This window comes from Oncorhynchus nerka, linkage group LG11, assembly GCF_034236695.1.
Source record: "Oncorhynchus nerka isolate Pitt River linkage group LG11, Oner_Uvic_2.0, whole genome shotgun sequence".
NCBI classification, from domain to species: domain Eukaryota; kingdom Metazoa; phylum Chordata; class Actinopteri; order Salmoniformes; family Salmonidae; genus Oncorhynchus; species Oncorhynchus nerka.
Genome location: NC_088406.1, coordinates 57,368,868 through 57,391,083, shown reverse-complemented (window position 1 = coordinate 57,391,083; position 22,216 = coordinate 57,368,868). Strand labels below are relative to the sequence as shown.

The following is a 22,216-nucleotide window of genomic DNA, read 5'->3' as shown; positions in this document are numbered from 1 at the left end:
AATGCTCACTATGTAAACACATTTGTATACACAATTTGCTTTTTGTACAAATGAACAATTTGAGATATTTTATTTCAGCTTTTAGCTGAATCAGCTTTCTCCTCATGTGTACACTAAAAAAAATATAAACGCAACATGTAAAGTGTTGGTCCTGTGTTTCATGGAAATTGTTCATATGTACAAAAAGCTTATTTCTCTCAAATTGTGTGTACAAATTTGTTTACATTAGTGAGCATTTATCCTTTGCCAAGATAATGCATACACCTGACGTGTGGCATATCAAGAAGCTGATTAAACAGCATGATCATAACATAGGTGCACTTTGAACTGGGGACAATAAAATGCCACTTTAAAATGAGCAGTTTTGTCACATAACACAATGGCACAGATGTATCAAGTTTTTGATGGAGTGTGCAATTGGCATGCTGACTGCAGGAATGTCCAGCAGAGCTGTTACCAGAGAATGTATTGTTATTTATCTAACATAAGCCGCCTCTAACATCGTTTTAGAGACTTTGGCTAACCAAATGTAACCACGACAGCCCAGGATCTCCTCTGAGATCAGACACCCGGACAGCTGATGAAACTGGGTTTGAACAACTGAAGAATTTCTGCACTGACCATCAGAAACTTTCTCAGGGAAGCTAATCTGCGTGCTCGTCGTCCTCACCAGGATCTTGACCGGACTGCATTTCGGCATCTTAACCGACTTCAGTGGGCAAATGCATACCTTCAATGGCCACTCCGACGAATCATCAAACAGGCAAAGCGTCAATACAGGGCTAAGATCGTATTGAATCGTACTACACCGGCTCCGACGCTCGTCTTATGTGGCAGGGCTTGCAAACTACAGAAAAGGGAAGCAAGCACAGCCACAAGCTGCCAAGTGACACAAGCCTACCAGGTGAGCTAAATCACTTCTATGCTCGCTTCGAGGCAAGCAACACTGAGGCATGCATGAGAGGATCAGCTGTTCCAGACGACTGTGTGATCACGCTCTCCGTAGCAGACGTGTGTAAGACCGTTAAACAGGTCAACATTCACAACTAAGGAACACCTACATGAGAATGCTATTCACTGACTACAGCTCAGCGTTCAACACCATTGTACCCTCAAAGCTCATCAATAAGGTAAGGACCCTGGGACTAAACACCTCCCTCTGCAACTGGATCCTGGACTTCCTGACGGGCCACCCCCAGGTGGTGAGGGTAGGTAGCAACACATCTGCCACGCTGATCCTCCGAGAGCATCTTCAGGGGTGCGTTCTCAGTCCCCTCCTGTACTCCCTGTTCACCCACGACTGCATGGCCAGGCACGACTCCAACACCATCATTAAGTTTGAGGACGACACAACAGTGGTAGGCCTGATCACCAACAACGACGTGACAGCCTATAGGGACTAGGTCAGAGACCTGGCTGGGTGGTGCCAGAATAACAACCTATCCCTCAACGTAACCAAGACTAAGGAGTTGATTGTGGACTACAGGAAAAGGAGCACCGAGCACGTCCCCATTCTCATCGACGGGGCAGTAGTGGAGCAGGTTGAGAGCTTCAAATTCCTTGGTGTCCACATCAACAACAAACTAGAATGGTCCAAACACACCAAGACAGTCGTGAAGAGGGCACGACAAAGCCAATTCCCCCTCAGGAAACTAAAAAGATTTGGCTTGGGTCCTCAGATCCTCAAAAGGTTCTACAGCTGCAACATCGATAACTGCCTGGTACGGCAACTGCTCGGCCTCCGACCGCAAGGCACTACAGGTAGTGCGTACCTGCATTCCCGGACCTCTACACCAGGCAGTGTCAGAGGAAGGCCCTAAAAATTGTCCCAGCCACCCCAGTCATAGACTGTTCTCTCTACTACCGCATGGCAAGCGGTACCGGAGAGCCAAGTCTAGGACAAAAAGGCATATCAACAATTTTCACCCCCAAGCCATAAGACTCCTGAACAGGTAATCAGGACTATTTGCATTGAGGATTTTTAATGAATTTATTTGCAAATTATGGTGGAAAATAAGTATTTGGTCAATAACAAAAGTTTATCTCAATACTTTATTATATACCCTTTGTTGGCAATGACAGAGGTCAAACATTTTCTGTAAGTCTTCACAAGGTTTTCACACACTGTTGCTGGTATTTTGGCCCATTCCTCCATGCAGATCTCATCTAGAGCAGTGATGTTTTGGGGCTGTTGCTGGGCAACACAGACTTTCAACTCCCTCCAAAGATTTTCTATGGGGTTGAGATTTGGAGACTGGCTAGGCCACTCCAGGACCTTGAAATGCTTCTTACGAAGCCACTCCTTCGTTGCCCAGCGTTGTGTTTGGGATCATTGTCATGCTGAAAGACCCAGCCACGTTTCATCTTCAATGCCCTTGCTGATGAAGGGAGGCTTTCACTCAAAATCTCACGATACATGGCCCCATTCATTCTTTCCTTTACACGGATCAGTCGTCCTGGTCCCTTTGCAGAAAAACAGCCCCAAAGCATGATGTTTCCACCCCCATGCTTCACAGTAGGTATGGTGTTCTTTGGATGCAAGTCAGCATTCTTTGTCCCCCAAACACGACGAGTTGAGTTTTTACCAAAAAGTTATATTTTGGTTTCATCTGACCATATGACATTCTCCCAATCTTCTTCTGGATCATCCAAATGCTCTCTAGCAAACTTCAGACGGGCCTGGACATGTACTGGCTTAAGCAGGGGGACACGTCTGGCACTGCAGGATTTGAGTCCCTGGCGGCGTAGTGTGTTACTGATGGTAGGCTTTGTTACTTTGGTCCCAGCTCTCTGCAGGTCATTCACTAGGTCCCCCCGTGTGGTTCTGGGATTTTTGCTCATCGTTCTTGTGATCATTTTGACCCCACGGGGTGAGATCTTGCGTGGAGCCCCAGATCGAGGGAGATTATCAGTGGTCTTGTATGTCTTCCATTTCCTAATAATTGCTCCCACAGTTGATTTCTTCAAACCAAGCTGCTTACCTATTGCAGATTCAGTCTTCCCTGCCTGGTGCAGGTCTACAATTTTGTTTCTGGTGTCCTTTGACAGCTCTTTGGTCTTGGCCATAGTGGAGTTTGGAGTGTGACAGTTTGAGGTTGTGGACAGGTGTCTTTTATACTGATAACAAGTTCAAACAGGTGTCATTAATACAGGTAGTGAGTGGAGGACAGAGGAGCCTCTTAAAGAAGAAGTTACAGGTCTGTGAGAGCCAGAAATCTTGCTTGTTTGTAGGTGACCAAATACTTATTTTCCACCATAATTTGCAAATAAATTCATAAAAAATCCTACAACGTGATTTTCTGGAATTTTATCTCTCTCATTTTGTCTGTCATAGTTGAAGTGTACCTATGATGAAAATTACAGGCCTCTCATCTTTTTAAGTGGGAGAACTTGCACAATTGGTGGCTGACTAAATACTTTTTTGCCCCACTGTATGCATAGTCACTTTAAATCAAATCAAATTTTATTTGTCACATACACATGGTTAGCAGATGTTAATGCGAGTGTAGCGAAATGCTTGTGCCTCTAGTTCCGACAATGCAGTAATAACCAACGAGTACTCTAGCTAACAATTCCAAAACTACTACCTTATACACACACAAGTGTAAAGGGATAAAGAATATGTACATAAAGATATATGAATGAGTGATGGTACAGAGCGGCATAGGCAAGATGCAGTAGTTGGTATCGAGTACAGTATATACATATGAGATGAGTATGTAAACAAAGTGGCATAGTTCAAAGTTGCTAGTGATACATGTATTACATAAAGATGCAGTAGATGATATAGAGTACAGTATATACATATACATATGAGATAAATAATGTAGGGTATGTAAACATTATATTAAGTAGCATTGTTTAAAGTGGCTAGTGATATATTTTACATCAATTCAACATAATGTTAACTTTCACTGCTATGCGGATGACACACAGCTGTACATTTCAATGAAACATGGTGAAGCCCCAAAATTGCCCTTGCTAGAAGCATGTGTTTCAGACATAAGGAAGTGGATGGCTGCAAACTTTCTACTTTTAAACTCGGACAAAACAGAGATGCTTGTTCTATAGGTCCCAAGAAACAAAGAGATCTTCTGTTGAATCTGACAATTCATCTTAATGGTTGTACAGTCGTCTCAAATAAAACTGTGAAGGACCTTGGCGTTACTCTGGACCCTGATCTCTCTTTTGAAGAACATATCAAGACCATTTCAAGGACAGCTTTTTTCCATCTACGTAACATTGCAAAAATCAGAAACTTTCTGTCCAAAAATGATGCAGAAAAATTAATCCAAGCTTTGGTCACTTCTAGGTTAGACTACTGCAATGCTCTACTTTCCGGCTACCCGGATAAAGCACTAAATAAACTTCAGTTGGTGCTAAATACGGCTGCTAGAATCCTGACTAGAACCCAAAAATTTGATCATATTACTCCAGTGCTAGCCTCTCTACACTGGCTTCCTGTCAAAGCAAGGGCTGATTTCAAGGTTTTACTGCTAACCTACAAAGCATTACATGGGCTTGCTCCTACCTATCTCTCTGATTTGGTCCTGCCGTACATACCTACACGTACGCAACGGTCACAAGACGCAGGCCTCCTAACTGTCCCTAGAATTTCTAAGCAAACAGCTGGAGGCAGGGCTTTCTCCTATAGAGCTCCATTTTTATGGAATGGTCTGCCTACCCATGTCAGAGACGCAAACTCGGTCTCAAACTTTAAGTCTTTACTGAAGACTCATCTCTTCAGTGGGTCATATGATTGAGTGTAGTCTGGCGCAGGAGTGGGAAGGTGAACGGAAAGGCTCTGGAGCAACGAACCGCCCTTGCTGTCTCTGCCTGGCCGGTTCCCCTCTTTCCACTGGGATTCTCTGCCTCTAACCCTATTACAGGGGCTGAGTCACTGGCTTACTGGGGCTCTCTCATGCCGTCCCTAGGAGGGGTGCGTCACCTGAGTGGGTTGATTCACTGATGTGGTCATCCTGTCTGGGTTGGCGCCCCCCTTTGGGTTGTGCCATGGCGGAGATCTTTATGGGCTATACTCAGCCTTGTCTCAGGATGGTAAGTTGGTGGTTGAAGTTATCCCTCTAGTGGTGTGGGGGCTGTGCTTTGGCAAAGTGGGTGGGGTTATATCCTTCCTGTTTGGCCCTGTCCGGGGGTGTCCTCGGATGGGGCCACAGTGTCTCCTGACCCCTCCTGTCTCAGCCTCCAGTATTTATGCTGAAGTAGTTTGTGTCGGGGGGCTAGGGTCAGTTTGTTATATCTGGAGTACTTCTCCTGTCCTATTCGGTGTCCTGTGTGAATCTAAGTGTGTGTTCTCTAATTCTCTCCTTCTCTCTCTCTTTCTTTCTCTCTCTCGGAGGACCTGAGCCCTAGGACCAAGCCCCAGGACTACCTGACATGATGACTCCTTGCTGTCCCCAGTCCACCTGGCCGTGTTGCTGCTCCAGTTTCAACTGTTCTGCCTTATTATTATTCGACCATGCTGGTCATTTATGAACATTTGAACATCTTGGCCATGTTCTGTTATAATCTCCACCCGGCACAGCCAGAAGAGGACTGGCCACCCCACATAGCCTGGTTCCTCTCTAGGTTTCTTCCTAGGTTTTGGCCTTTCTAGGGAGTTTTTCCTAGCCACCGTGCTTCTACACCTGCATTGCTTGCTGTTTGGGGTTTTAGGCTGGGTTTCTGTACAGCACATTGAGATATCAGCTGATGTACGAAGGGCTATATAAATACATTTGATTTGATTTGAATTGAATTCCCATTATTAAAGTGGCTGGAGTTGAGTCAGTGTGTTGGCAGCAGCCACTCAATGTTAGTGGTGGCTGTTTAACGGTCTGATGGCCTTGAGATAGAAGCTGTTTTTCAGTCTCTCGGTCCCAGCTTTGATGCACCTGTACTGACCTCGCCTTCTGGATGATAGCGGGGTGAACAGGCAGTGGCTCGGGTGGTTGTTGTCCTTGATGATCTTTATGGCCTTCCTGTGACATCGGGTGGTGTAGGTGTCCTGGAGGGCAGGTAGTTTGCCCCCGGTGATGCGTTGTGCAGACCTCACTACCCTCTGGAGAGCCTTACGGTTGTGGGCGGAGCAGTTGCCGTACCAGGCGGTGATACAGCCCGGCAGGATGCTCTCGATTGTGCATCTGTAGAAGTTTGTGAGTGCTTTTGGTGACAAGCCGAATTTCTTCAGCCTCCTGAGGTTGAAGAGGCGCTGCTGCGCCTTCTTCACGATGCTGTCTGTGTGGGTGGACCAATTCAGTTTGTCTGTGATGTGTACGCCGAGGAACTTAAAACTTACTACCCTCTCCACTACTGTTCCATCAATGTGGATAGGGGGGTGTTCCCTCTGCTGTTTCCTGAAGTCCACAATCATCTCCTTAGTTTTGTTGACGTTGAGTGTGAGGTTATTTTCCTGACACCACACTCCGAGGGCCCTCACCTCCTCCCGGTTGGCAGTCTCGTCGTTGTTGGTAATCAAGCCTACCACTGTTGTGTCGTCCGCAAACTTGATGATTGAGTTGGAGGCGTGCGTAGCCACGCCGTCGTGGGTGAACATGGAGTACACTATACATTCATGTACATACTACCTCCATTAGCCCAACTAATCAGTGCCCCCGCACATTGGCTAACCCGGGCTACCGCCATTGTGTCCCGCCACCCGCCAAACCCTCTTTTAAGCTACTGCTACTCTGTTTATCATATATGCATAGTCACTTTAAATCATATCTACATGTACATACTACCTCAATCAGCCCGACTAACCGGTGCCTCCCTACTGTTATAGCCTTTACTTACCTATTGTTCACCTAATACCTCATTTTTGGGGGGGGTTGAAATTACACTGTTGGTTAGAGCCTATACGTAAGCATTTCACTGTAAGGTTGTATTTGGCACATGTGAGAAATCAACGTGATCTTCCTGTCTGGGTTGGCGCCCCCCCCTTGGGTCGTGCCGTGGCGAGATCTTTGTGGGCTATACTCGGACTTGTCTCAGGATGGTAAGTTGGTGGTTGAAGATATCCCTCTAGTGGTGTGGGGGCTGTGCTTTGGCAAAGCAGGTGGGGTTATCATCAGATGGGGCCACAGCACGCCTGCCTGCCTGACCTGTTCACCGGATGTGCTACCTGTCCCAGACCTGCTGTTTTCAACTCTCTAGAGACAGCAGAGTAGCGGTAGAGATACTCTGAATGTGATCGGCTACGAAAAGCCAACTGACATTTACTCCTGAGGTGCTGACCTGTTGCACCCTTGACAACCACTGTGATTATTATTATTTGACCCTGTTGGTCATCTATGAACATTTGAATATCTTGGCCATGTTCTGTTATAATCTCCACCCAGCACAGCCAGAAGAGGACTGGCCACCCCTCATAGCCTGGTTTCTCTCTAGGTTTCTTCCTAGGTTCTGGCCTTTCTAGGGAGTTTTTCCTAGCCACCGTGCTTCTACACCTGCATTACTTGCTGTTTGTGGTTTTAGTCTGGGTATCTGTACAGCACTGCGATATCAGCTGATGTAAAGGGCTTAATAAATACATTTGATTCGAGATGTATGCTCTTCACAGATGAATCCCAGTTTCAACTTTACCGGGCAGATGGCAGACAGCATCGTGTGGGCAAGCGGTTTGCTGATGTCAATGTTGTGAACAGATGGTGGGGTGGTGGTGGGTTCTGGTATGGGCAGGCATAAGCTACGGACAATGGACGCAACTGCATTTTATCGATGGCAATTTGAATGCATAGAGATACCGTGATGAGATCCTCAGGTCCATTGTCATACCATTTAGCCATCGCCTCATATTTCAGCATGATAATGCACGGCCCCATGTCACAAGGCTCTGTTCCTGGAAGCCGAAAATGTCCCAGTTCTTCCATGGCCTGCATACTCACCAGACATGTCACCCATTGAGCATGTATGTTCGGGATGCTCTAGATAGACGTGTAACACAGCATGTTCCAGTTCCCGCCAATATCCAGCAAAGCCATTGAAGAGGAGTGGGACAACATTCCACAATCAACAGCCTGACCAACTCTACATGAAGGAGATGTGTCATGAGGTAAATGGTGGTCACACCAGATATTGACCTTTTTTAACCTCTCTAGGGTATGTGGGACGCTAGCGTCCCATCTGGCCAACATCCAGTGAGGTTGCAGAGCGCCAAATTCAATTACAGAAATGCTCATTATAAAAATTCAGAAAACAAAACATATTTTACATAGGTTTAAAGATTACCTTCTTGTTAAACCAACCAGTGTCATATTTATAAAATGCTTTTTGGCGAAAGCATACCTAGCCCAGAACATACCTAGCCCAGAACATAGCCCAGTTGACAAATTATTACAAACAGTAACCAGCCAAGCAGAAGCGTTACAAAACTCAGAAATAGAGATACAATTAATCCCTTATCTTCCTTTTGTTCGATGAAGTCTCTCTATATCCAAAAACCTCCATTTTGTTAGCGCGTTTTCTTCAGTAATCCACAGGCTCAAACTCAGTTAAAACAAATCAGACAAAAAATCCAAATTGTATCCGTGAAGTTCATAGAAACATGTCAAACAATGTTTATATTCAATCGTCAGGTTGTTTTTTAGCCTAAATGATCTATAATATTTCAACCGGACAAAACTACTTCCTGAATGGATTTTTCTCAGGTTTTTGCCTGCTAAATCAGTTCTATTATACTCACATACACTATTTTAACAGTTTTGGAAACTTTAGAGTGTTTTCTATCCAAATCAGTTATACCAGTTATATGCGTATCATATCTTCTGGGCCCGAGTAGCAGGCCGTTTAATTTGGGCATGCTTTTCATCCAAAATTCCAAATGCTGCCCCCTACCCTAGAGAGCTTAAAGGTATTTTATTGTACCTTTATTTAACTAGGCAAGTCAGTTAAGAACAAATTCTTATTTTCAATGACGGCCTAGGAACAGAACTGCCTGTTCAGGGGCAGAACGACATATTTGTACCTTGTCAGCTCGGGGGTCCAACGTTCTAACCACTAGGCTACCCTGCCGCCCCAACCACTAGGCTACCCTGCCGCATCCGTGACCAACAGATGCATATCTATATTCCCAGTCATGTGAAATCCATAGATTAGGGCCTGAAAAATGTATTTCAATTGACTGATTTCCTTATATGAACTGTAACTCAGTACATTTTTTAAATTGTTGCATGTCGCATTTATATTGTTGTTCAGTATATTTTATTCCTGTAAAAGGTATGGAATGTTGCACAAGCCCGGCTGTTACTCAATGGGAATTTGCATGTTTAGAGTGCCACCATTAGTTAAGATCTGAGAAAGAGAAATAAAAATATATATATTGTGGAACAGTAGTTGGTGACATATTATATCTCAAACCTAGACGTTTAAATCTCTTTGGCACCCCCTACAAAAAAAAAACTGTAAATGTATGTTTTTATTTGTTTTGCTGCATCTTGGGCTCTGTCGTCGTCACATTGGGATTCAGATAAAGGTGTCGGAAACACAGTTATTACCTTTCTAACAGTACTAAGCATGGGTTTGTAAGACAGTTTTAAAAACAAAAATGTACTTTGAGGGTCTTATACAATATTAGGCGTTGTTTAGAAAATTCCACCAGAGTTTAACAGGTTAAAGTATGGATCAGCATCAGGCTTAAATCAAAGCGCTAATCAAATCCAGACATTTACAGTCCATCCGTTAAGTATTCAAACCCCTTGACTTTTTCCACATTTTGCTACATTACAGCCTTATTTTAAAATGGATTAAATAACAAATAAACACCCCATACTGACAAAGTGAAAACAAGTCTAGAAATATTTGCAAATTTATTTTAAAAAATTAAACAGTAAAACCAGTTTATGTAAAACTTGTACATGTAAGGTCCCACAGTTGACAGTGCATTTCAGAGCCAAAACCAAGCCATGAGGTCAAGCCACATTTCTGCAGCATTGAAGGTCCCCAAGAACACAGTGGCCTCCATCATTCTTAAATAGAAGAAGTTTGGCACCACCAAGACTCTTCCTAAAGCTGGCTGCCTGGCCAAACTGAGCAATTGGGGGAGAATGGCCTTGGACAGGGAGGTGACCAACAACCTGATGGTCACTCTGACAGAGTTCATCTGTGGAGAACCTTCCAGAAGGTGGCAGCATCAGGCTGTGGGGATGTTTTTTAGTGGCAGGGACCAGAAGACTAAGTCAGGATCAAGTGAAAGATGAACAGAGCAAAGTACAGAGATATCATTGATGAAAATCAGCTTCAGAGTGCTCGGGACCTCACACTGGGACGAAGGTTCCCCTTCCAACAGGACAACGACCATAAGCACACAGCCAAGATAAAGCAGGAGTGGCTTCGGGATAAGTCTCTGAATGTCCTTGAGTGGCCCAGCCAGAGCCCGGACTTGAACCCGATCGAATATCTCTGGAGAGACCCGAAAATAGCTGTGCAGTAACGCTCCCCATCCAACCTGACAGAACTTGAAGATCTGCAGAGAAGAATGGGAGAAACTCCCCAAATACAGGTGTGCAAAGCTTGTAATCGCTGCAAGAGGTGCTTCAACAAAGTACAGAGTAATGTGTCTGAATACTTATGTAAACGTGATATTTCCTATGCTTTTTTGTATAAATTTGCAAGAAAAAATGTAAACCTGTTTTTTCTTTGTCATTATGGGTAGATTGTGTGTAGATTGATGAGGGATAAAAACTATTTATCAACTTTAAAATAAGGCTGTAACGTAACAAAATGTGGAAAAAGTCAAGGGGTCTGAATACTTTCCGAATGCACTGCATATGCTTTAGAAATACACTTACAGTTTTGGCAGAAAATACAGGGAGAAAAGTGACTAATTCTCGGGATGGAACTTTTGTAAAATAACAGGGAAATATTCAAACCTAGTTCATAGTTTTAGAGAACTGTGTGTAAGTGAAAGTAAAGAGAACACAGACAGAGTGTGTGTGAGTTTGTGTGTGTCACAGATAGCAAGAGAGAGGTACTCACCATGGCGACATAGTACTGTAGTTCACTCCTCCTTCTGGGGTCAAAGCTAGGGCTGGGGACAGAGGTGAGGCTGGGACCCCTCTCCGCCCACTGTTGCCTCTCTCCACTCTCAGCTCTCTGTCTTTCTCCCTTATGCTCCTCTTCCTCCGCCACACATCCCCTCAGATCTCCCCCTCTGTCACACAGCTCCTCAAGTCCTGCGACACAAACACACAGAAAAGTGGCAATGTAGACACAAGCGTAGAGTATATTTAGTTGTGTAGAGAGATTAACCTAGGATGTGTACGATTGTGCTTTTTTTGTTCATTTATTTGCATTTGTAAGAAAAAGGGGCCGGAGTGCGGGCTGCCTTCTGAGAATTCGTATGTGATCAACAACAAAAAAAACACTTCCTTCCATTCTGCTAGCAAACTTGCAATCTTTGGACAATAAAAATAGATGACCTACGCGGAAGATTAAACTACCAAAGGGACATTAAAAACTGTAATATCTTAATGCTTCACAGCGACGTGGCTGAATGAAGACACTATCAACATACAGCTGGGAGGTTATACGCAGCACCGGCAGGATAGAACAGCGGCATCTGGTAAGACAAGGGGCGGCGGACTATGAATTTTTGTAAATAACAACTGGTGCACGATATCTAAGGAAGTCTCGAGCTATTACTCGCCTGAGGTAGAATCTCTCATGATAAACTGTAGACCACACTACCTACCTAGAGATTTTATCTGCATTTTTCATAGCTGTTTACATACCACCACAGTCAGAGGCTGGCACCAAGACAGCATTGAATGAGCTATATTCCGCCATAAGCAAACACGCTCACCCAGAGGTGGCGCTCCAAGTAGCAGGGGACTTTAATGCAGGGAAACTTAAATCAGTTTAACCAAATTTATATCAGCATGTTAAATGTGCAACCAGAGGGGAAAATAAAACTCTGGACAACCTTTACTCCACACAGAGACGCATACAAAGCTCTCCTACCATTTGGCAAATCTGATCATAATTCAATCCTCCTGATTCCGGCTTACAAGCAAAAATTAAAGCAGGAAGCACCAATGACTAGATCAATAAAAAAGTGGTCAGATGAGGCAGATGCTAAGCTACAGGACTGTTTTGCTAGCACAGACTGGAATATGTTCCAGGATTCCTCTGATGGCATTGAGGAGTAAACCACATCAGTCATTGGCTTCATCAATAAGTGCATCGATGACGTCGTCCCCACAGTGACCGTACATACAGTGGGGCAAAAAAAGTATTTTGTCAGCCTCCAATAAATTCATAAAAAATAGTTGAAGTGTACCTATGATGAAAATTACAGGCCTCTCTCATCTTTTTAAGTGGGAGAACTTGCACAATTGGTGGCTGACTAAATCATTTTTTGCCCCACTGTACATACCCCAACCAGAAGCCATGGATTACAGGCAACATCCACAGAGCTAAAGGCTAGAGCTGCCGCTTTCAAGGCGCGGGACTCTAACCCGGAAGCTTATAACGAATCCCGCTATGCCCTCCGACGAACCGTCAATACAAGACTAAGATCGAATCATACTACACCGGCTATGACGCTCGTCGGATGTGGCATTAGACTACAAAAGGGAAGCACAGCCAAGAGTTGCTCAGTGACACAAACCTATCAGACGAGATAAACTACTTCTATGCTCTCACATGCATGAGAGCATCAGCTGTTCCGGAAGACTGTGTGATCACGCTCTCTGCAGCCGATATAAGACCTTTAAACAGGTCATCATTCACAAGGTCACAGGGCCAGACGGATTATCAGTACGTGTACTGGAGGCATGCGCTGACCAACTGGCAAGTGTCTTCACTGACATTTACAACCACTCCCTGTCCAAGTCTTTAATACCAACATGTTTTAACCTCCCTGCACACGGAACCCGGTAGCGGGCTGAAATTCCACAACATACGGTGATCGCTACATAAATAGTCATATTAAACATTCATGAAAATACAAGTGTCTCACATGTATCGAAAGCCTAGAATCTTGCTAATCCAACTGCATTGTCAGGTTTAAAAAAGGATTTACTGCGAAAGAATACGATGCGATTATCTGAGGATAGAGCCCCATAAAAAAAAATATATTTCAACCAGCACAGGCGTAACAAAATCACAAACTGCATTAAAATTAATCGTTTACCTTTCACGATCTTCGTCTGTTTGCAATCCCAATGCTCATTGTTACACAATGAATGATCTTTTGTTTGATAAAATCCGTTTTTATAGCCTAACACGAAACATTTTGTGAACCGCTTGTGTCGTGAATTCAGTCTCATTCCATTTTCGACGACACATTCCAGGGTAAATACCCACACAAAACGTGACTTTTCCAGTCATGTTTGGTTTCATTGCAATCAACTGGTTTGTTTGTAACACAACCACAGTTTGTTTGTAACACAACCAAACCTGATGGGCCATTTCGCGGGACGTATTGACTGAAAGAAACCGATTTGAAGACAACAAGTAATGACATCACTGTGCACCAATGATATGACCACTGTTTCGTTGATTGACTGTATTTTAACCCAATGACCACTGATCGTCTTGAAATCTAGCTGGGTAGATAGCCAATGAGCGGAGGTAAACGGCAATATGCAATGGTCATGTGTTGGAAGACCAACCCATGTAGTAAACTCCGGCGTAAAGAGAGTCAATCGCTATTGAAGTTTTATACCGGAAGGAGCTACGCATATTACGAACAGCATTGTTTGGTAAACGCACAGATTCAGCGGTTTATACACTGCTCAAAAAAATAAAGGGAACACTTAAACAACACAATGTAACTCCAAGTCAATCACACTTCTGTGAAATCAAACTGTCCACATAGGAAGCAACACTGATTGACAATAAATTTCACATGCTGTTGTGCAAATCACTTCTCAGTTCCTATGCTTCCTGACTGATGTTTTGGTCACTTTTGAATGCTGGCGGTGCTTTCACTCTAGTGGTAGCATGAGACGGAGTCTTCAACCCACACAAGTGGCTCAGGTAGTGCAGCTCATCCAGGATGGGACATCAATGCGAGCTGTGGCAAGAAGGTTTGCTGTGTCTGTCAGCGTAGTGTCCAGAGCATGGAGGCGCTACCAGGAGACAGGCCAGTACATCAGGAGACGTGGAGGAGGCCGTAAGAGGGCAACAACCCAGCAGCAGGACCGCTACCTCCGCCTTTGTGCAAGGAGGAGCACTGCCAGAGCCCTGCAAAATGACCTCCAGCAGGCCACAAATATGCATGTGTCTGCTCAAACGGTCAGAAACAGACTCCATGAGGGTGGTATGAGGGCCCGACGTCCACAGGTGGGGGTTGTGCTTACAGCCCAACACCGTGCAGGACGTTTGGCATTTGCCAGAGAACACCAAGGATTGGCAAATTCGCCACTGGCGCCCTGTGCTCTTCACAGATGAAAGCAGGTTCACACTGAGCACGTGACAGAGTCTGGAGACGCCGTGGAGAACGTTCTGCTGCCTGCAACATCCTCCAGCATGACCGGTTTGGCGGTGGGTCAGTCATGGAGTGGGGTGGCATTTCTTTGGGGGGCCTCCATGTACTCGCCAGAGGCAGCCTGACTGCCATGAGGTACCGAGATGAGATCCTCAGACCCCTTGTGAGACCATATGCTGGTGCAGTTGGCCATGGGTTCCTCCTAATGCAAGACAATGCTAGACCTCATGTGGCTGGAGTGTGTCAGCAGTTCCTGCAAGAGGAAGGCATTGATGCTATGGACTGGCCCGCCCGTTCCCCAGACCTGAATCCAATTGAGCACATCTGGGACATCATGTCTCGCTCCATCCACCAATGCCACGTTGCACCACAGACTGTCCAGGAGTTGGCGGATGCTTTAGTCCAGGTCTGGGAGGAGATCCCTCAGGAGACCATCCGCCACCTCATCAGGAGCATGCCCAGGCGTTGTAGGGAGGCCATACAGGCACGTGGAGGCCACACACACTACTGAGCCTCATTTGGACTTGTTTTAAGGACATTATATCAAAGTTGGATCAGCCTGTAGTGTGGTTTTCCACTTTAATTTTGAGTGTGACTCCAAATCCAGACCTCCATGGGTTGATAAATTTGATTTCCATTGATAATTTTTGTGTGATACACTGTATATACACTGCTCAAAAAAATAAAGGGAACACTAAAATAACACATCCTAGATCTGAATGAATTAAATATTCTTAATGAATACCTTTTTCATTACATAGTTGAATGTGCTGACAACAAAATCACACAAAAATGATCAATGGAAATCAAATTTATCAACCCATGGAGGTCTGGATTTGGAGTCACACTCAAAATTAAAGTGGAAAACCACACTACAGGCTGATCCAACTTTGATGTAATGTCTGAGGATCTTATCTCGGTACCTAATGGCAGTCAGTCAGTCTGCAAGTCACCGAAATACTGCTGTGAGTAATAAGCGTCGCTCCTTCACGGTTGAATTGGCAATGGCGAAAGAACGGTCCTTACGCCAGCGTTCAATGGAAAGGTTTGTCTTAAAACAAAGAACCATGGGATATTGCCGTTTACCTCTGCTCATTGGCTATCTACCCAGCTAGATTTCAAGACGATCAGTGGTCATTGGGTTAAAATACAGTCAATGAACGAGACAGTGGTCATATAATTGGTGTACAATGGGCTCGTCACTTGTTGTCTTCCAATCGTTTTTTCCGGGTCAATACGTCCCGCAAAATGACCCATCAAGTTTGGTTGTGTTACAAACAAACAGTTGATTGCAAGGAAACCAAACATGACTGGATAAAGTCAGGGAAAGTCTATTTTACGTTGGATGTTACGTAGAAAATTGAATGACACGAAATTCAACGAGATAAGCGTTCATAAAATGTTTCGTGTTAGGCTATAAAAAATGGATTTAACCGAACAAAAGACCATTCATTGTGTAACAACGAGCCTTGGGATTGCAACCAGAGCAAGATCTTCAAAGGTAAACGATTTATTTCAATGCAATGCGATTTTGTTACGCAAGTGCTGGTTGAATAAGTAGTTTGATATGGGGGTCTGTGCTCAGATAATCGCAGCGTATTCTTTCGCAATAAATCATTTTTTAAATCTGACAACGCAGTTGGATTAGCAAGATTCTAGGCTTTCGACCATGTGAGACACTTGTATTTTCATGAATGTTTAATATTACTATTTATGTAGCGATCACCGTATGTTGTCGAATTTAATCCCGCTAACGGATTCAATTAAAGATGATACAACAATAAAAAGAAAAACGTATGTTTTTTCCCAATGAATTATCTAAACAAGATCTATTGTGTTATATTCTCCTACATTCAATTCACATTTACAAACTTCAGAGTGTTTTCTTTCAAATGGTACCAAGAATATGCATATCCTTGGTTCTGTGCCTGAGCTACAGTCAGTTAGATTTGGGTATGTCTTCAGGCAGAAATTGAAAAAAGTAGGGGGGTAGCTCTAAGAAGTTTAAGCAGACCACCATAGTGCCTGTGCCCAAAAACACTAAGGTAACCTGCCTAAATGACTACCGACCCGTAGCACTCATGTGCCATGAAGTGCTTCGAAAACAACATCATTATGCAAGAACCCCTAGACCCACTCCAATTTCCATACCACCCCAAAAGATGCACTCTATTGCACTCCACACTGCCCATTCCCAATGCTATTCATTGACTACAGCTCAGTGTTCAAAACCATGGTGCCCTCAAAGCTCATCAATAAGCTAAGAACCCTAAGACTAAACACCTCCCTCTGCATCTGGATCCTGGACTTCCTGACGGTGGTAAGAGTAGTTAATAACAAATCCGCCATGCAGATCCTCAACACAGGGGCCCCTCAGGGTGCGTGCTCAGTCCCCTCCCGTACTCCCTGTTCACTCATGACTGCACAGCCAGGCTAACATGGTCCAACAACACCAAGACAGTCATGAATAGGGCACGACAAAACCTATTCACCCTCAGGCGACTGAAAAGATTTGGCATAGGTCCTCAGATCCTCAAAGAGTTCTACAGCTGCACCATCGAGAGTATCCTGACTGGTTGCGTCACTGCCTGGTATGGCAACTGCTCGGCCTCCGACCGCAAGGCACTACAGAGGGTAGTGCTAATGGCCCAGTACATCACTGGAGACAAGCTTCCTGTCATCCAGGACCTCTACACCAGCCGGTGTCAGAGGAAGGCCCTAAAAATTGTCAATGACTCCAGCCACCCTAGTCCTACACGGTTCTCTCTGCTACCGCATGGCAAGCGGTACCGGAGTGCCAAGTCTAGGTCCAAGAGGCTTCTAAACAGCTTCTACCCCCAAGCCATAAGACTCCTGAACACCTAATCAAATGGCTACCCAGACTACTTGCATTGCCTCCCCCCCACTGAAACGCTGCTGCTTCTCTCTGTTATTATCTATGCATAGTCACTATAATAACTCTACCTACATGTACATTTTACCTCAATTACATCGACACCGGTACCCCCGCACATTGACTCTGTACCGGTACCCCCCTGTATAGTCTAGTATAGTCTATTGTTATTTTACTGCTGCTCTTTAATTACTTGTTACTTTTTTTCTTATTCATATTTTTTTTAACTGCATTGTTTGTTAGGGGCTCGTAAGTAAGCATTTCACTGTAAGGTCTACACCTTTTGTATTCGGAGCATGTGGCTAATTACATTTGATTTCACCCTGGTCACACCCAGGGCAGCATTATCGTATATTTAGCTCAGGTTGCAGAAGATACAATTGTGTTAGTGTGTGTCATTGTGTGTAAGTGTATATTTGGCTCTGGTAGCAGAAGGACGTGGGCAGACAAAATTGTGATAGTGTGTGTTAAGTTTGTATTAGTGTGTGTAAGAGTGTGTTGGCATTACTGTATAGATTTTGGGCTCTGGTGGCAGGATTCAGGGAGACTGCATAAATCCAATTCCGACATTAACAGATTAGAGGTGATATGACAATTAGGCTACTGCACAGTCATGTCACACACACCCGAATGTGTGAGTGCAAGAACCAACCACATACCAGTGGAGGCTGCTGAGGGGAAAGACGGCTCATAATAAAGGCTGGAACGGAGCAAATGGAATGGCATCAAACACGTGGAAATAATGTGTTTGATGTGTTGAATGTGTTGAATACCTATAATACCTATATATATTACCACGAGCCCGTCCTTCCCAATTAAGGTGCCACCAACCTCCTGTGATACCGACACAATATACATACACACCTGAGTTCTTGTCAGGTTGGTCGTTTCTGGCTGTGTGTGTGTGGTTGGTTCTTATATCCGTGTAGGGACCGAAAATACCCAAAGGTTCCTGCATGGAAAATTCTCCCTCGTGGGGACATTTCCCACGTCCCCATGAGGACAAATGCTATTTTAAACTCAGTGGTTAGGTTTAGGGTTAGGATTACAATGAGGGTTAGGGGTAAGAGGTTTAGTGTGTGGGTTACAGGTTAGGGTAAATAGGATTTTGAATATAAATTCATTTTATGTCCCGAGGATAGAAGAACAAAACGTGCAAGTGTGTGTTTGTGCCTGCGAACATGTGTGTAACCGATCGGGGGGGGGGTGATAGTTAAAATAAAAGGATACTATTTTTGACAATATATCGTATTGTATGGACTATAAATCGCAATATTATTTTTTGCGCTAGTTGGCTGTACTTGCACCAAAACTCCAGTATTTTTCCTTCATAGCCTGCTCTCCATCTTTTTAAATAGGGAGACAATTTGTTTTCAGCACTTTTATTTCGATGACTGATCAAAACTTGTTTTCTCTCTTTTGCCCCTGAGCAGCAGACATATGATGAGCAATAAGATTGGAACAACGAATCGCAATAAAAATCACAGCACATATCCTATCGTGAGGTCCCTAGCAATTCCCAGCCCTTACCGTCATGTTGGTGGTTTCTAGCTGGACGTGTGTGGGTACCTGTCATGTTGGTGGTGTCTAGTTGTGGCTCCAGAAGGTTGAAGGAGAGAGTGTGGTTCAGCACGCTGAGGTTTCCACTCTCTTCTCTTCCTGCCCCTCTCTCCCAACTTCTCTCTCTTCCCTCTTTTATCGCTCTTGCTTCACCCTCTCCACTTAATTCACCTCTCTCTCTGGAGAGTTGGAGGACCACTGCTTGAGCGTCTGGTGAAACAAATATAATAACTACACTAACAAAAATATAATAACAATAACAATAGAGAAAGCACTTCTCTCAACAAAGACACTGCAGGACTCTACAGTGCAATCATTATACACACTTTTGGGCCGGTGCAAACCATATTGATGTTACATGAGCACATTTGCAAAATTATTTTGGAGCTTAGAAATGGCTAAATAAAAGTGACTGACAAAAAAGATGGCAATGGGGGCTTGTGGATTTGCCTCCATTTACCTTGAAAGTTAATGTTTGATTTGAATATAGTCTCAGATAGACATTCTTGGGAATAGAGAATCAGTGCTTGATCTCTGGCACCGTTTGAAGGTTTGAGAAGCTAGCACTTTCAGGATTGAGTGGTCCAATCAGTGAGTTTAAGCAGAGTGGTTTAAAACATAAGGTCTAATCAGTGAGTTTAAGCAGAGCGGTTTAAAACATAAAATGTTCCTATTGATTACTTTGTGCCAAGCGAGCAACTTCCTCCCCCTCCTGCTCTCTCTGCACCATGTGCGTGTCAGCTGCAGCTCTGTACTGTACTGTACTGTGTGAACTAGATGATGGTTCCTGTAGTAGATGTTGGTTCATCCAGTCTTTGGGCTCGTCCCACAGCGAAGGAAGAGAAGACCCTTCTGCCTGCAAAACAAACACACACAGGTACCTCTGCTGGCTGGCTCAGAAGGCCTTGACCATTGAAAAAACGGATGATAGCAAATCAACTACACCACAAGCCTAATTCAAGAGTCCCATAAGTATAGTTTTTGGCATGCTACACAGAACCAACATTTGCAGAGGCAGAAAGCAAAAGTGCAAGTCAGTATCTCTGTTAACAGGAGGTGACAGAAATGATCAGTATAGAAACACTGTTTGAGTGTGAGTATACGTACCTGTGTGCTGAGCAGTCTCAGTGCTTCTGTCCAATGGGAGCGTAGTAAACTCTGCAGTCTGCTCACAAGCTCCTCTCTCTGCCCTTCGAGCCTCCTCCTGCTCTCCTCCAACAAAACAGACTGCTGCTTGGAGTGGGCCAGCCTGAGAGAGAGAGACACACACACACACAAAATGGGCAGAAACCACTACGAGTGCAAAAAACAACCTGGTGTGATAAACTTTCCGTGTGTGTGTGTGTGTGTTACCTGATCTGGTAGTCCTGGGTGAGTGCCAGTGTGTGCTGCTGGTGTTGCTGTAACTGGGAGGAAAGTTCACTCTCATGGCGAGCACTCAGATCCAGCAGCTGATTCCTGAAAACACACGTCAAACACTGTGGAAGTGTGTGGGTTCAAGTTTCAATGTGACATGCACAAGTACAGTGAAATGCCTTTCTTGCAAACTCAAAACCCAACAATCAATAACAATGAAATACTATCAACAACACACGAGAAAGAAGAAGTATGGAGAACACAATAAGTAAGTAAATAAGCGTACTATATACAGGGTCAGTTCCAAAAGCATATTTACAATGTGCAGGGATATTGGAGTGATGGAGGTAGATATGTATAGGGGTAAGGTGACTAGGAAACAGGATATAAGACAACAGAGTAGCAGCAGCTTGTATGTGAGTGGGTGTGCGTGTGTGTAGACACTATTAATGTATGTGCATTATATGTGTGAGTGAACAGATGATGGAGTGAGTATGTAGGGCCCTGTGAGTGCGCACAGACAGTGCAAAAACAAAGTTAATTCACATAGTCCATGTAGCTATTTTGTTAGCCATTTATAAGTGTTATTGCTTAGGGATAGAAGCTGTTCAAGAATCTGTTGGTGTCAGACTTGTTGCACCGGTACAGCTAGCTATGCAGAAGCAGAGTCTTTAGCAATTTTCCGGGCCTTCCTTCCACACTGACTGATATAGATGTCCTGGATGGCAGGGAGCTCGGCCCCAGTGATGTACTGGGCTGTTCGCACAACCCTCTGTAGCGCCACGTGATCGAGGGCGGTGCTGTTGCCATACCAAGCAGTGATACAGCCAGTCAAGATGCTCTCAATGGTACAGCTATAGAACTTTTTGAGGATTTGAGGGCCCATGACAACTCTTTCAAACTCCTGAGGGGGACAACGAGGAACTTGAAGTTCTCGACCTGCTCCACTGTCAATGTGGACTACTACGTTTCCTGTAGTCCACGATCAGCTCCTTGGTCTTACTGACGTTAAAGGGAGAGGTTGTTGCTCTGGCACCACACTGCCAGGTCACTGACCTCCTCCCTGTAGGCTGACTTGTTGTTGACGGTGATTAGGTCTACCACCGTCGTGTTGTCAGCAAAGTTGATGATGGTGTTAGAGTCGTGCGTGGGAGTACAGGAGGGAGCTCTTTTTTGAGTGTCTGCATGGCGGAGGTGATGTAGCCTACCCTCACCACCACGGGTTGGCCCGTCAGGAAGTCTAGGATCCAGTTCCTGAGGGAGGTGTTCAGACCCAGAGTCCTAAGCTTGGTGAGCTTATTTACAATGACGGCCTACACAGGCGTTGGTACAACGCCGGGCCAATTGTGCGTCGCCCTATGTGAGAATGAACAGCATTCTCACATAGGTATTCCACTTATCTAGGTGGGTGAGGGCAGTGTGTAGAGTGATTGAGTCATCTATGGATCTGTTGGAGCGGTATGCAAATTGGAGTGGGTCTAGGGTGTCTGGGATGGTGGAGTTAATGTGTGCCATAACCAGCCTCTCAAAGCACTTCATGATTACAGAAGTGAGTGCTACATGATGGTGGTCATATTAAAACATGTGGGGATTACAGACTGGGACAAGGAGGTTGAAAATGACCGTGAAAATGCCTGCCAACTGTCCTGCGCATGCTCTGAGAACACACCCTGGAATACCGTCGGGCCCCACGGAATTGTGGGTGTTGCCCTGATTGAAGACCTTTCATGTGGTCCTCGGAGAGCGAGATCACCCAATCCTCTTGGTCGGGGAAGGCCCTCACACCCAGCACAAAGCATGCATAAAATGCATTGAGTTAGTCTGGTAAAGAGGCATCGTTGGGCAGATCACGGTTGGGTCTTCCTTCGTAATCCATAATGGACTGTAGCCCCTGCCACATGTGGTGGACGTCGGAGGCTGTGTAATATGATTCCACTTTGTTCCTATATTGTCCTGCTCGTTTGATGACTCTGCAG

At 44.7% G+C, this 22,216-nt stretch overlaps 1 protein-coding gene across 5 annotated transcripts in view; it reads right to left on the bottom strand.

Annotated features, from left to right (window-relative positions):
• The window catches only part of cntrob (centrobin, centrosomal BRCA2 interacting protein), a 44,097-nt gene that overhangs the window by 8,165 nt on the left and 13,716 nt on the right, over positions 1 to 22,216 (bottom strand). For 4 of the 5 annotated variants that reach the window (XM_029673373.2, XM_029673370.2, XM_029673368.2 and 1 more), the window contains 5 exons: positions 20,238 to 20,342; positions 19,992 to 20,133; positions 19,566 to 19,740; positions 18,894 to 19,094; positions 10,975 to 11,171 (listed from right to left, as the gene is read on the bottom strand). In XM_029673373.2, the coding sequence (XP_029529233.2) occupies positions 10,975 to 11,171; positions 18,894 to 19,094; positions 19,566 to 19,740; positions 19,992 to 20,133; positions 20,238 to 20,342 (820 nt within the window). Of the gene's footprint in view, positions 1 to 9,787; positions 10,463 to 10,974; positions 11,172 to 18,893; positions 19,095 to 19,565; positions 19,741 to 19,991; positions 20,134 to 20,237; positions 20,343 to 22,216 lie in introns of those variants that run through there. The other variant, XM_065024682.1, reaches the window with a different exon arrangement.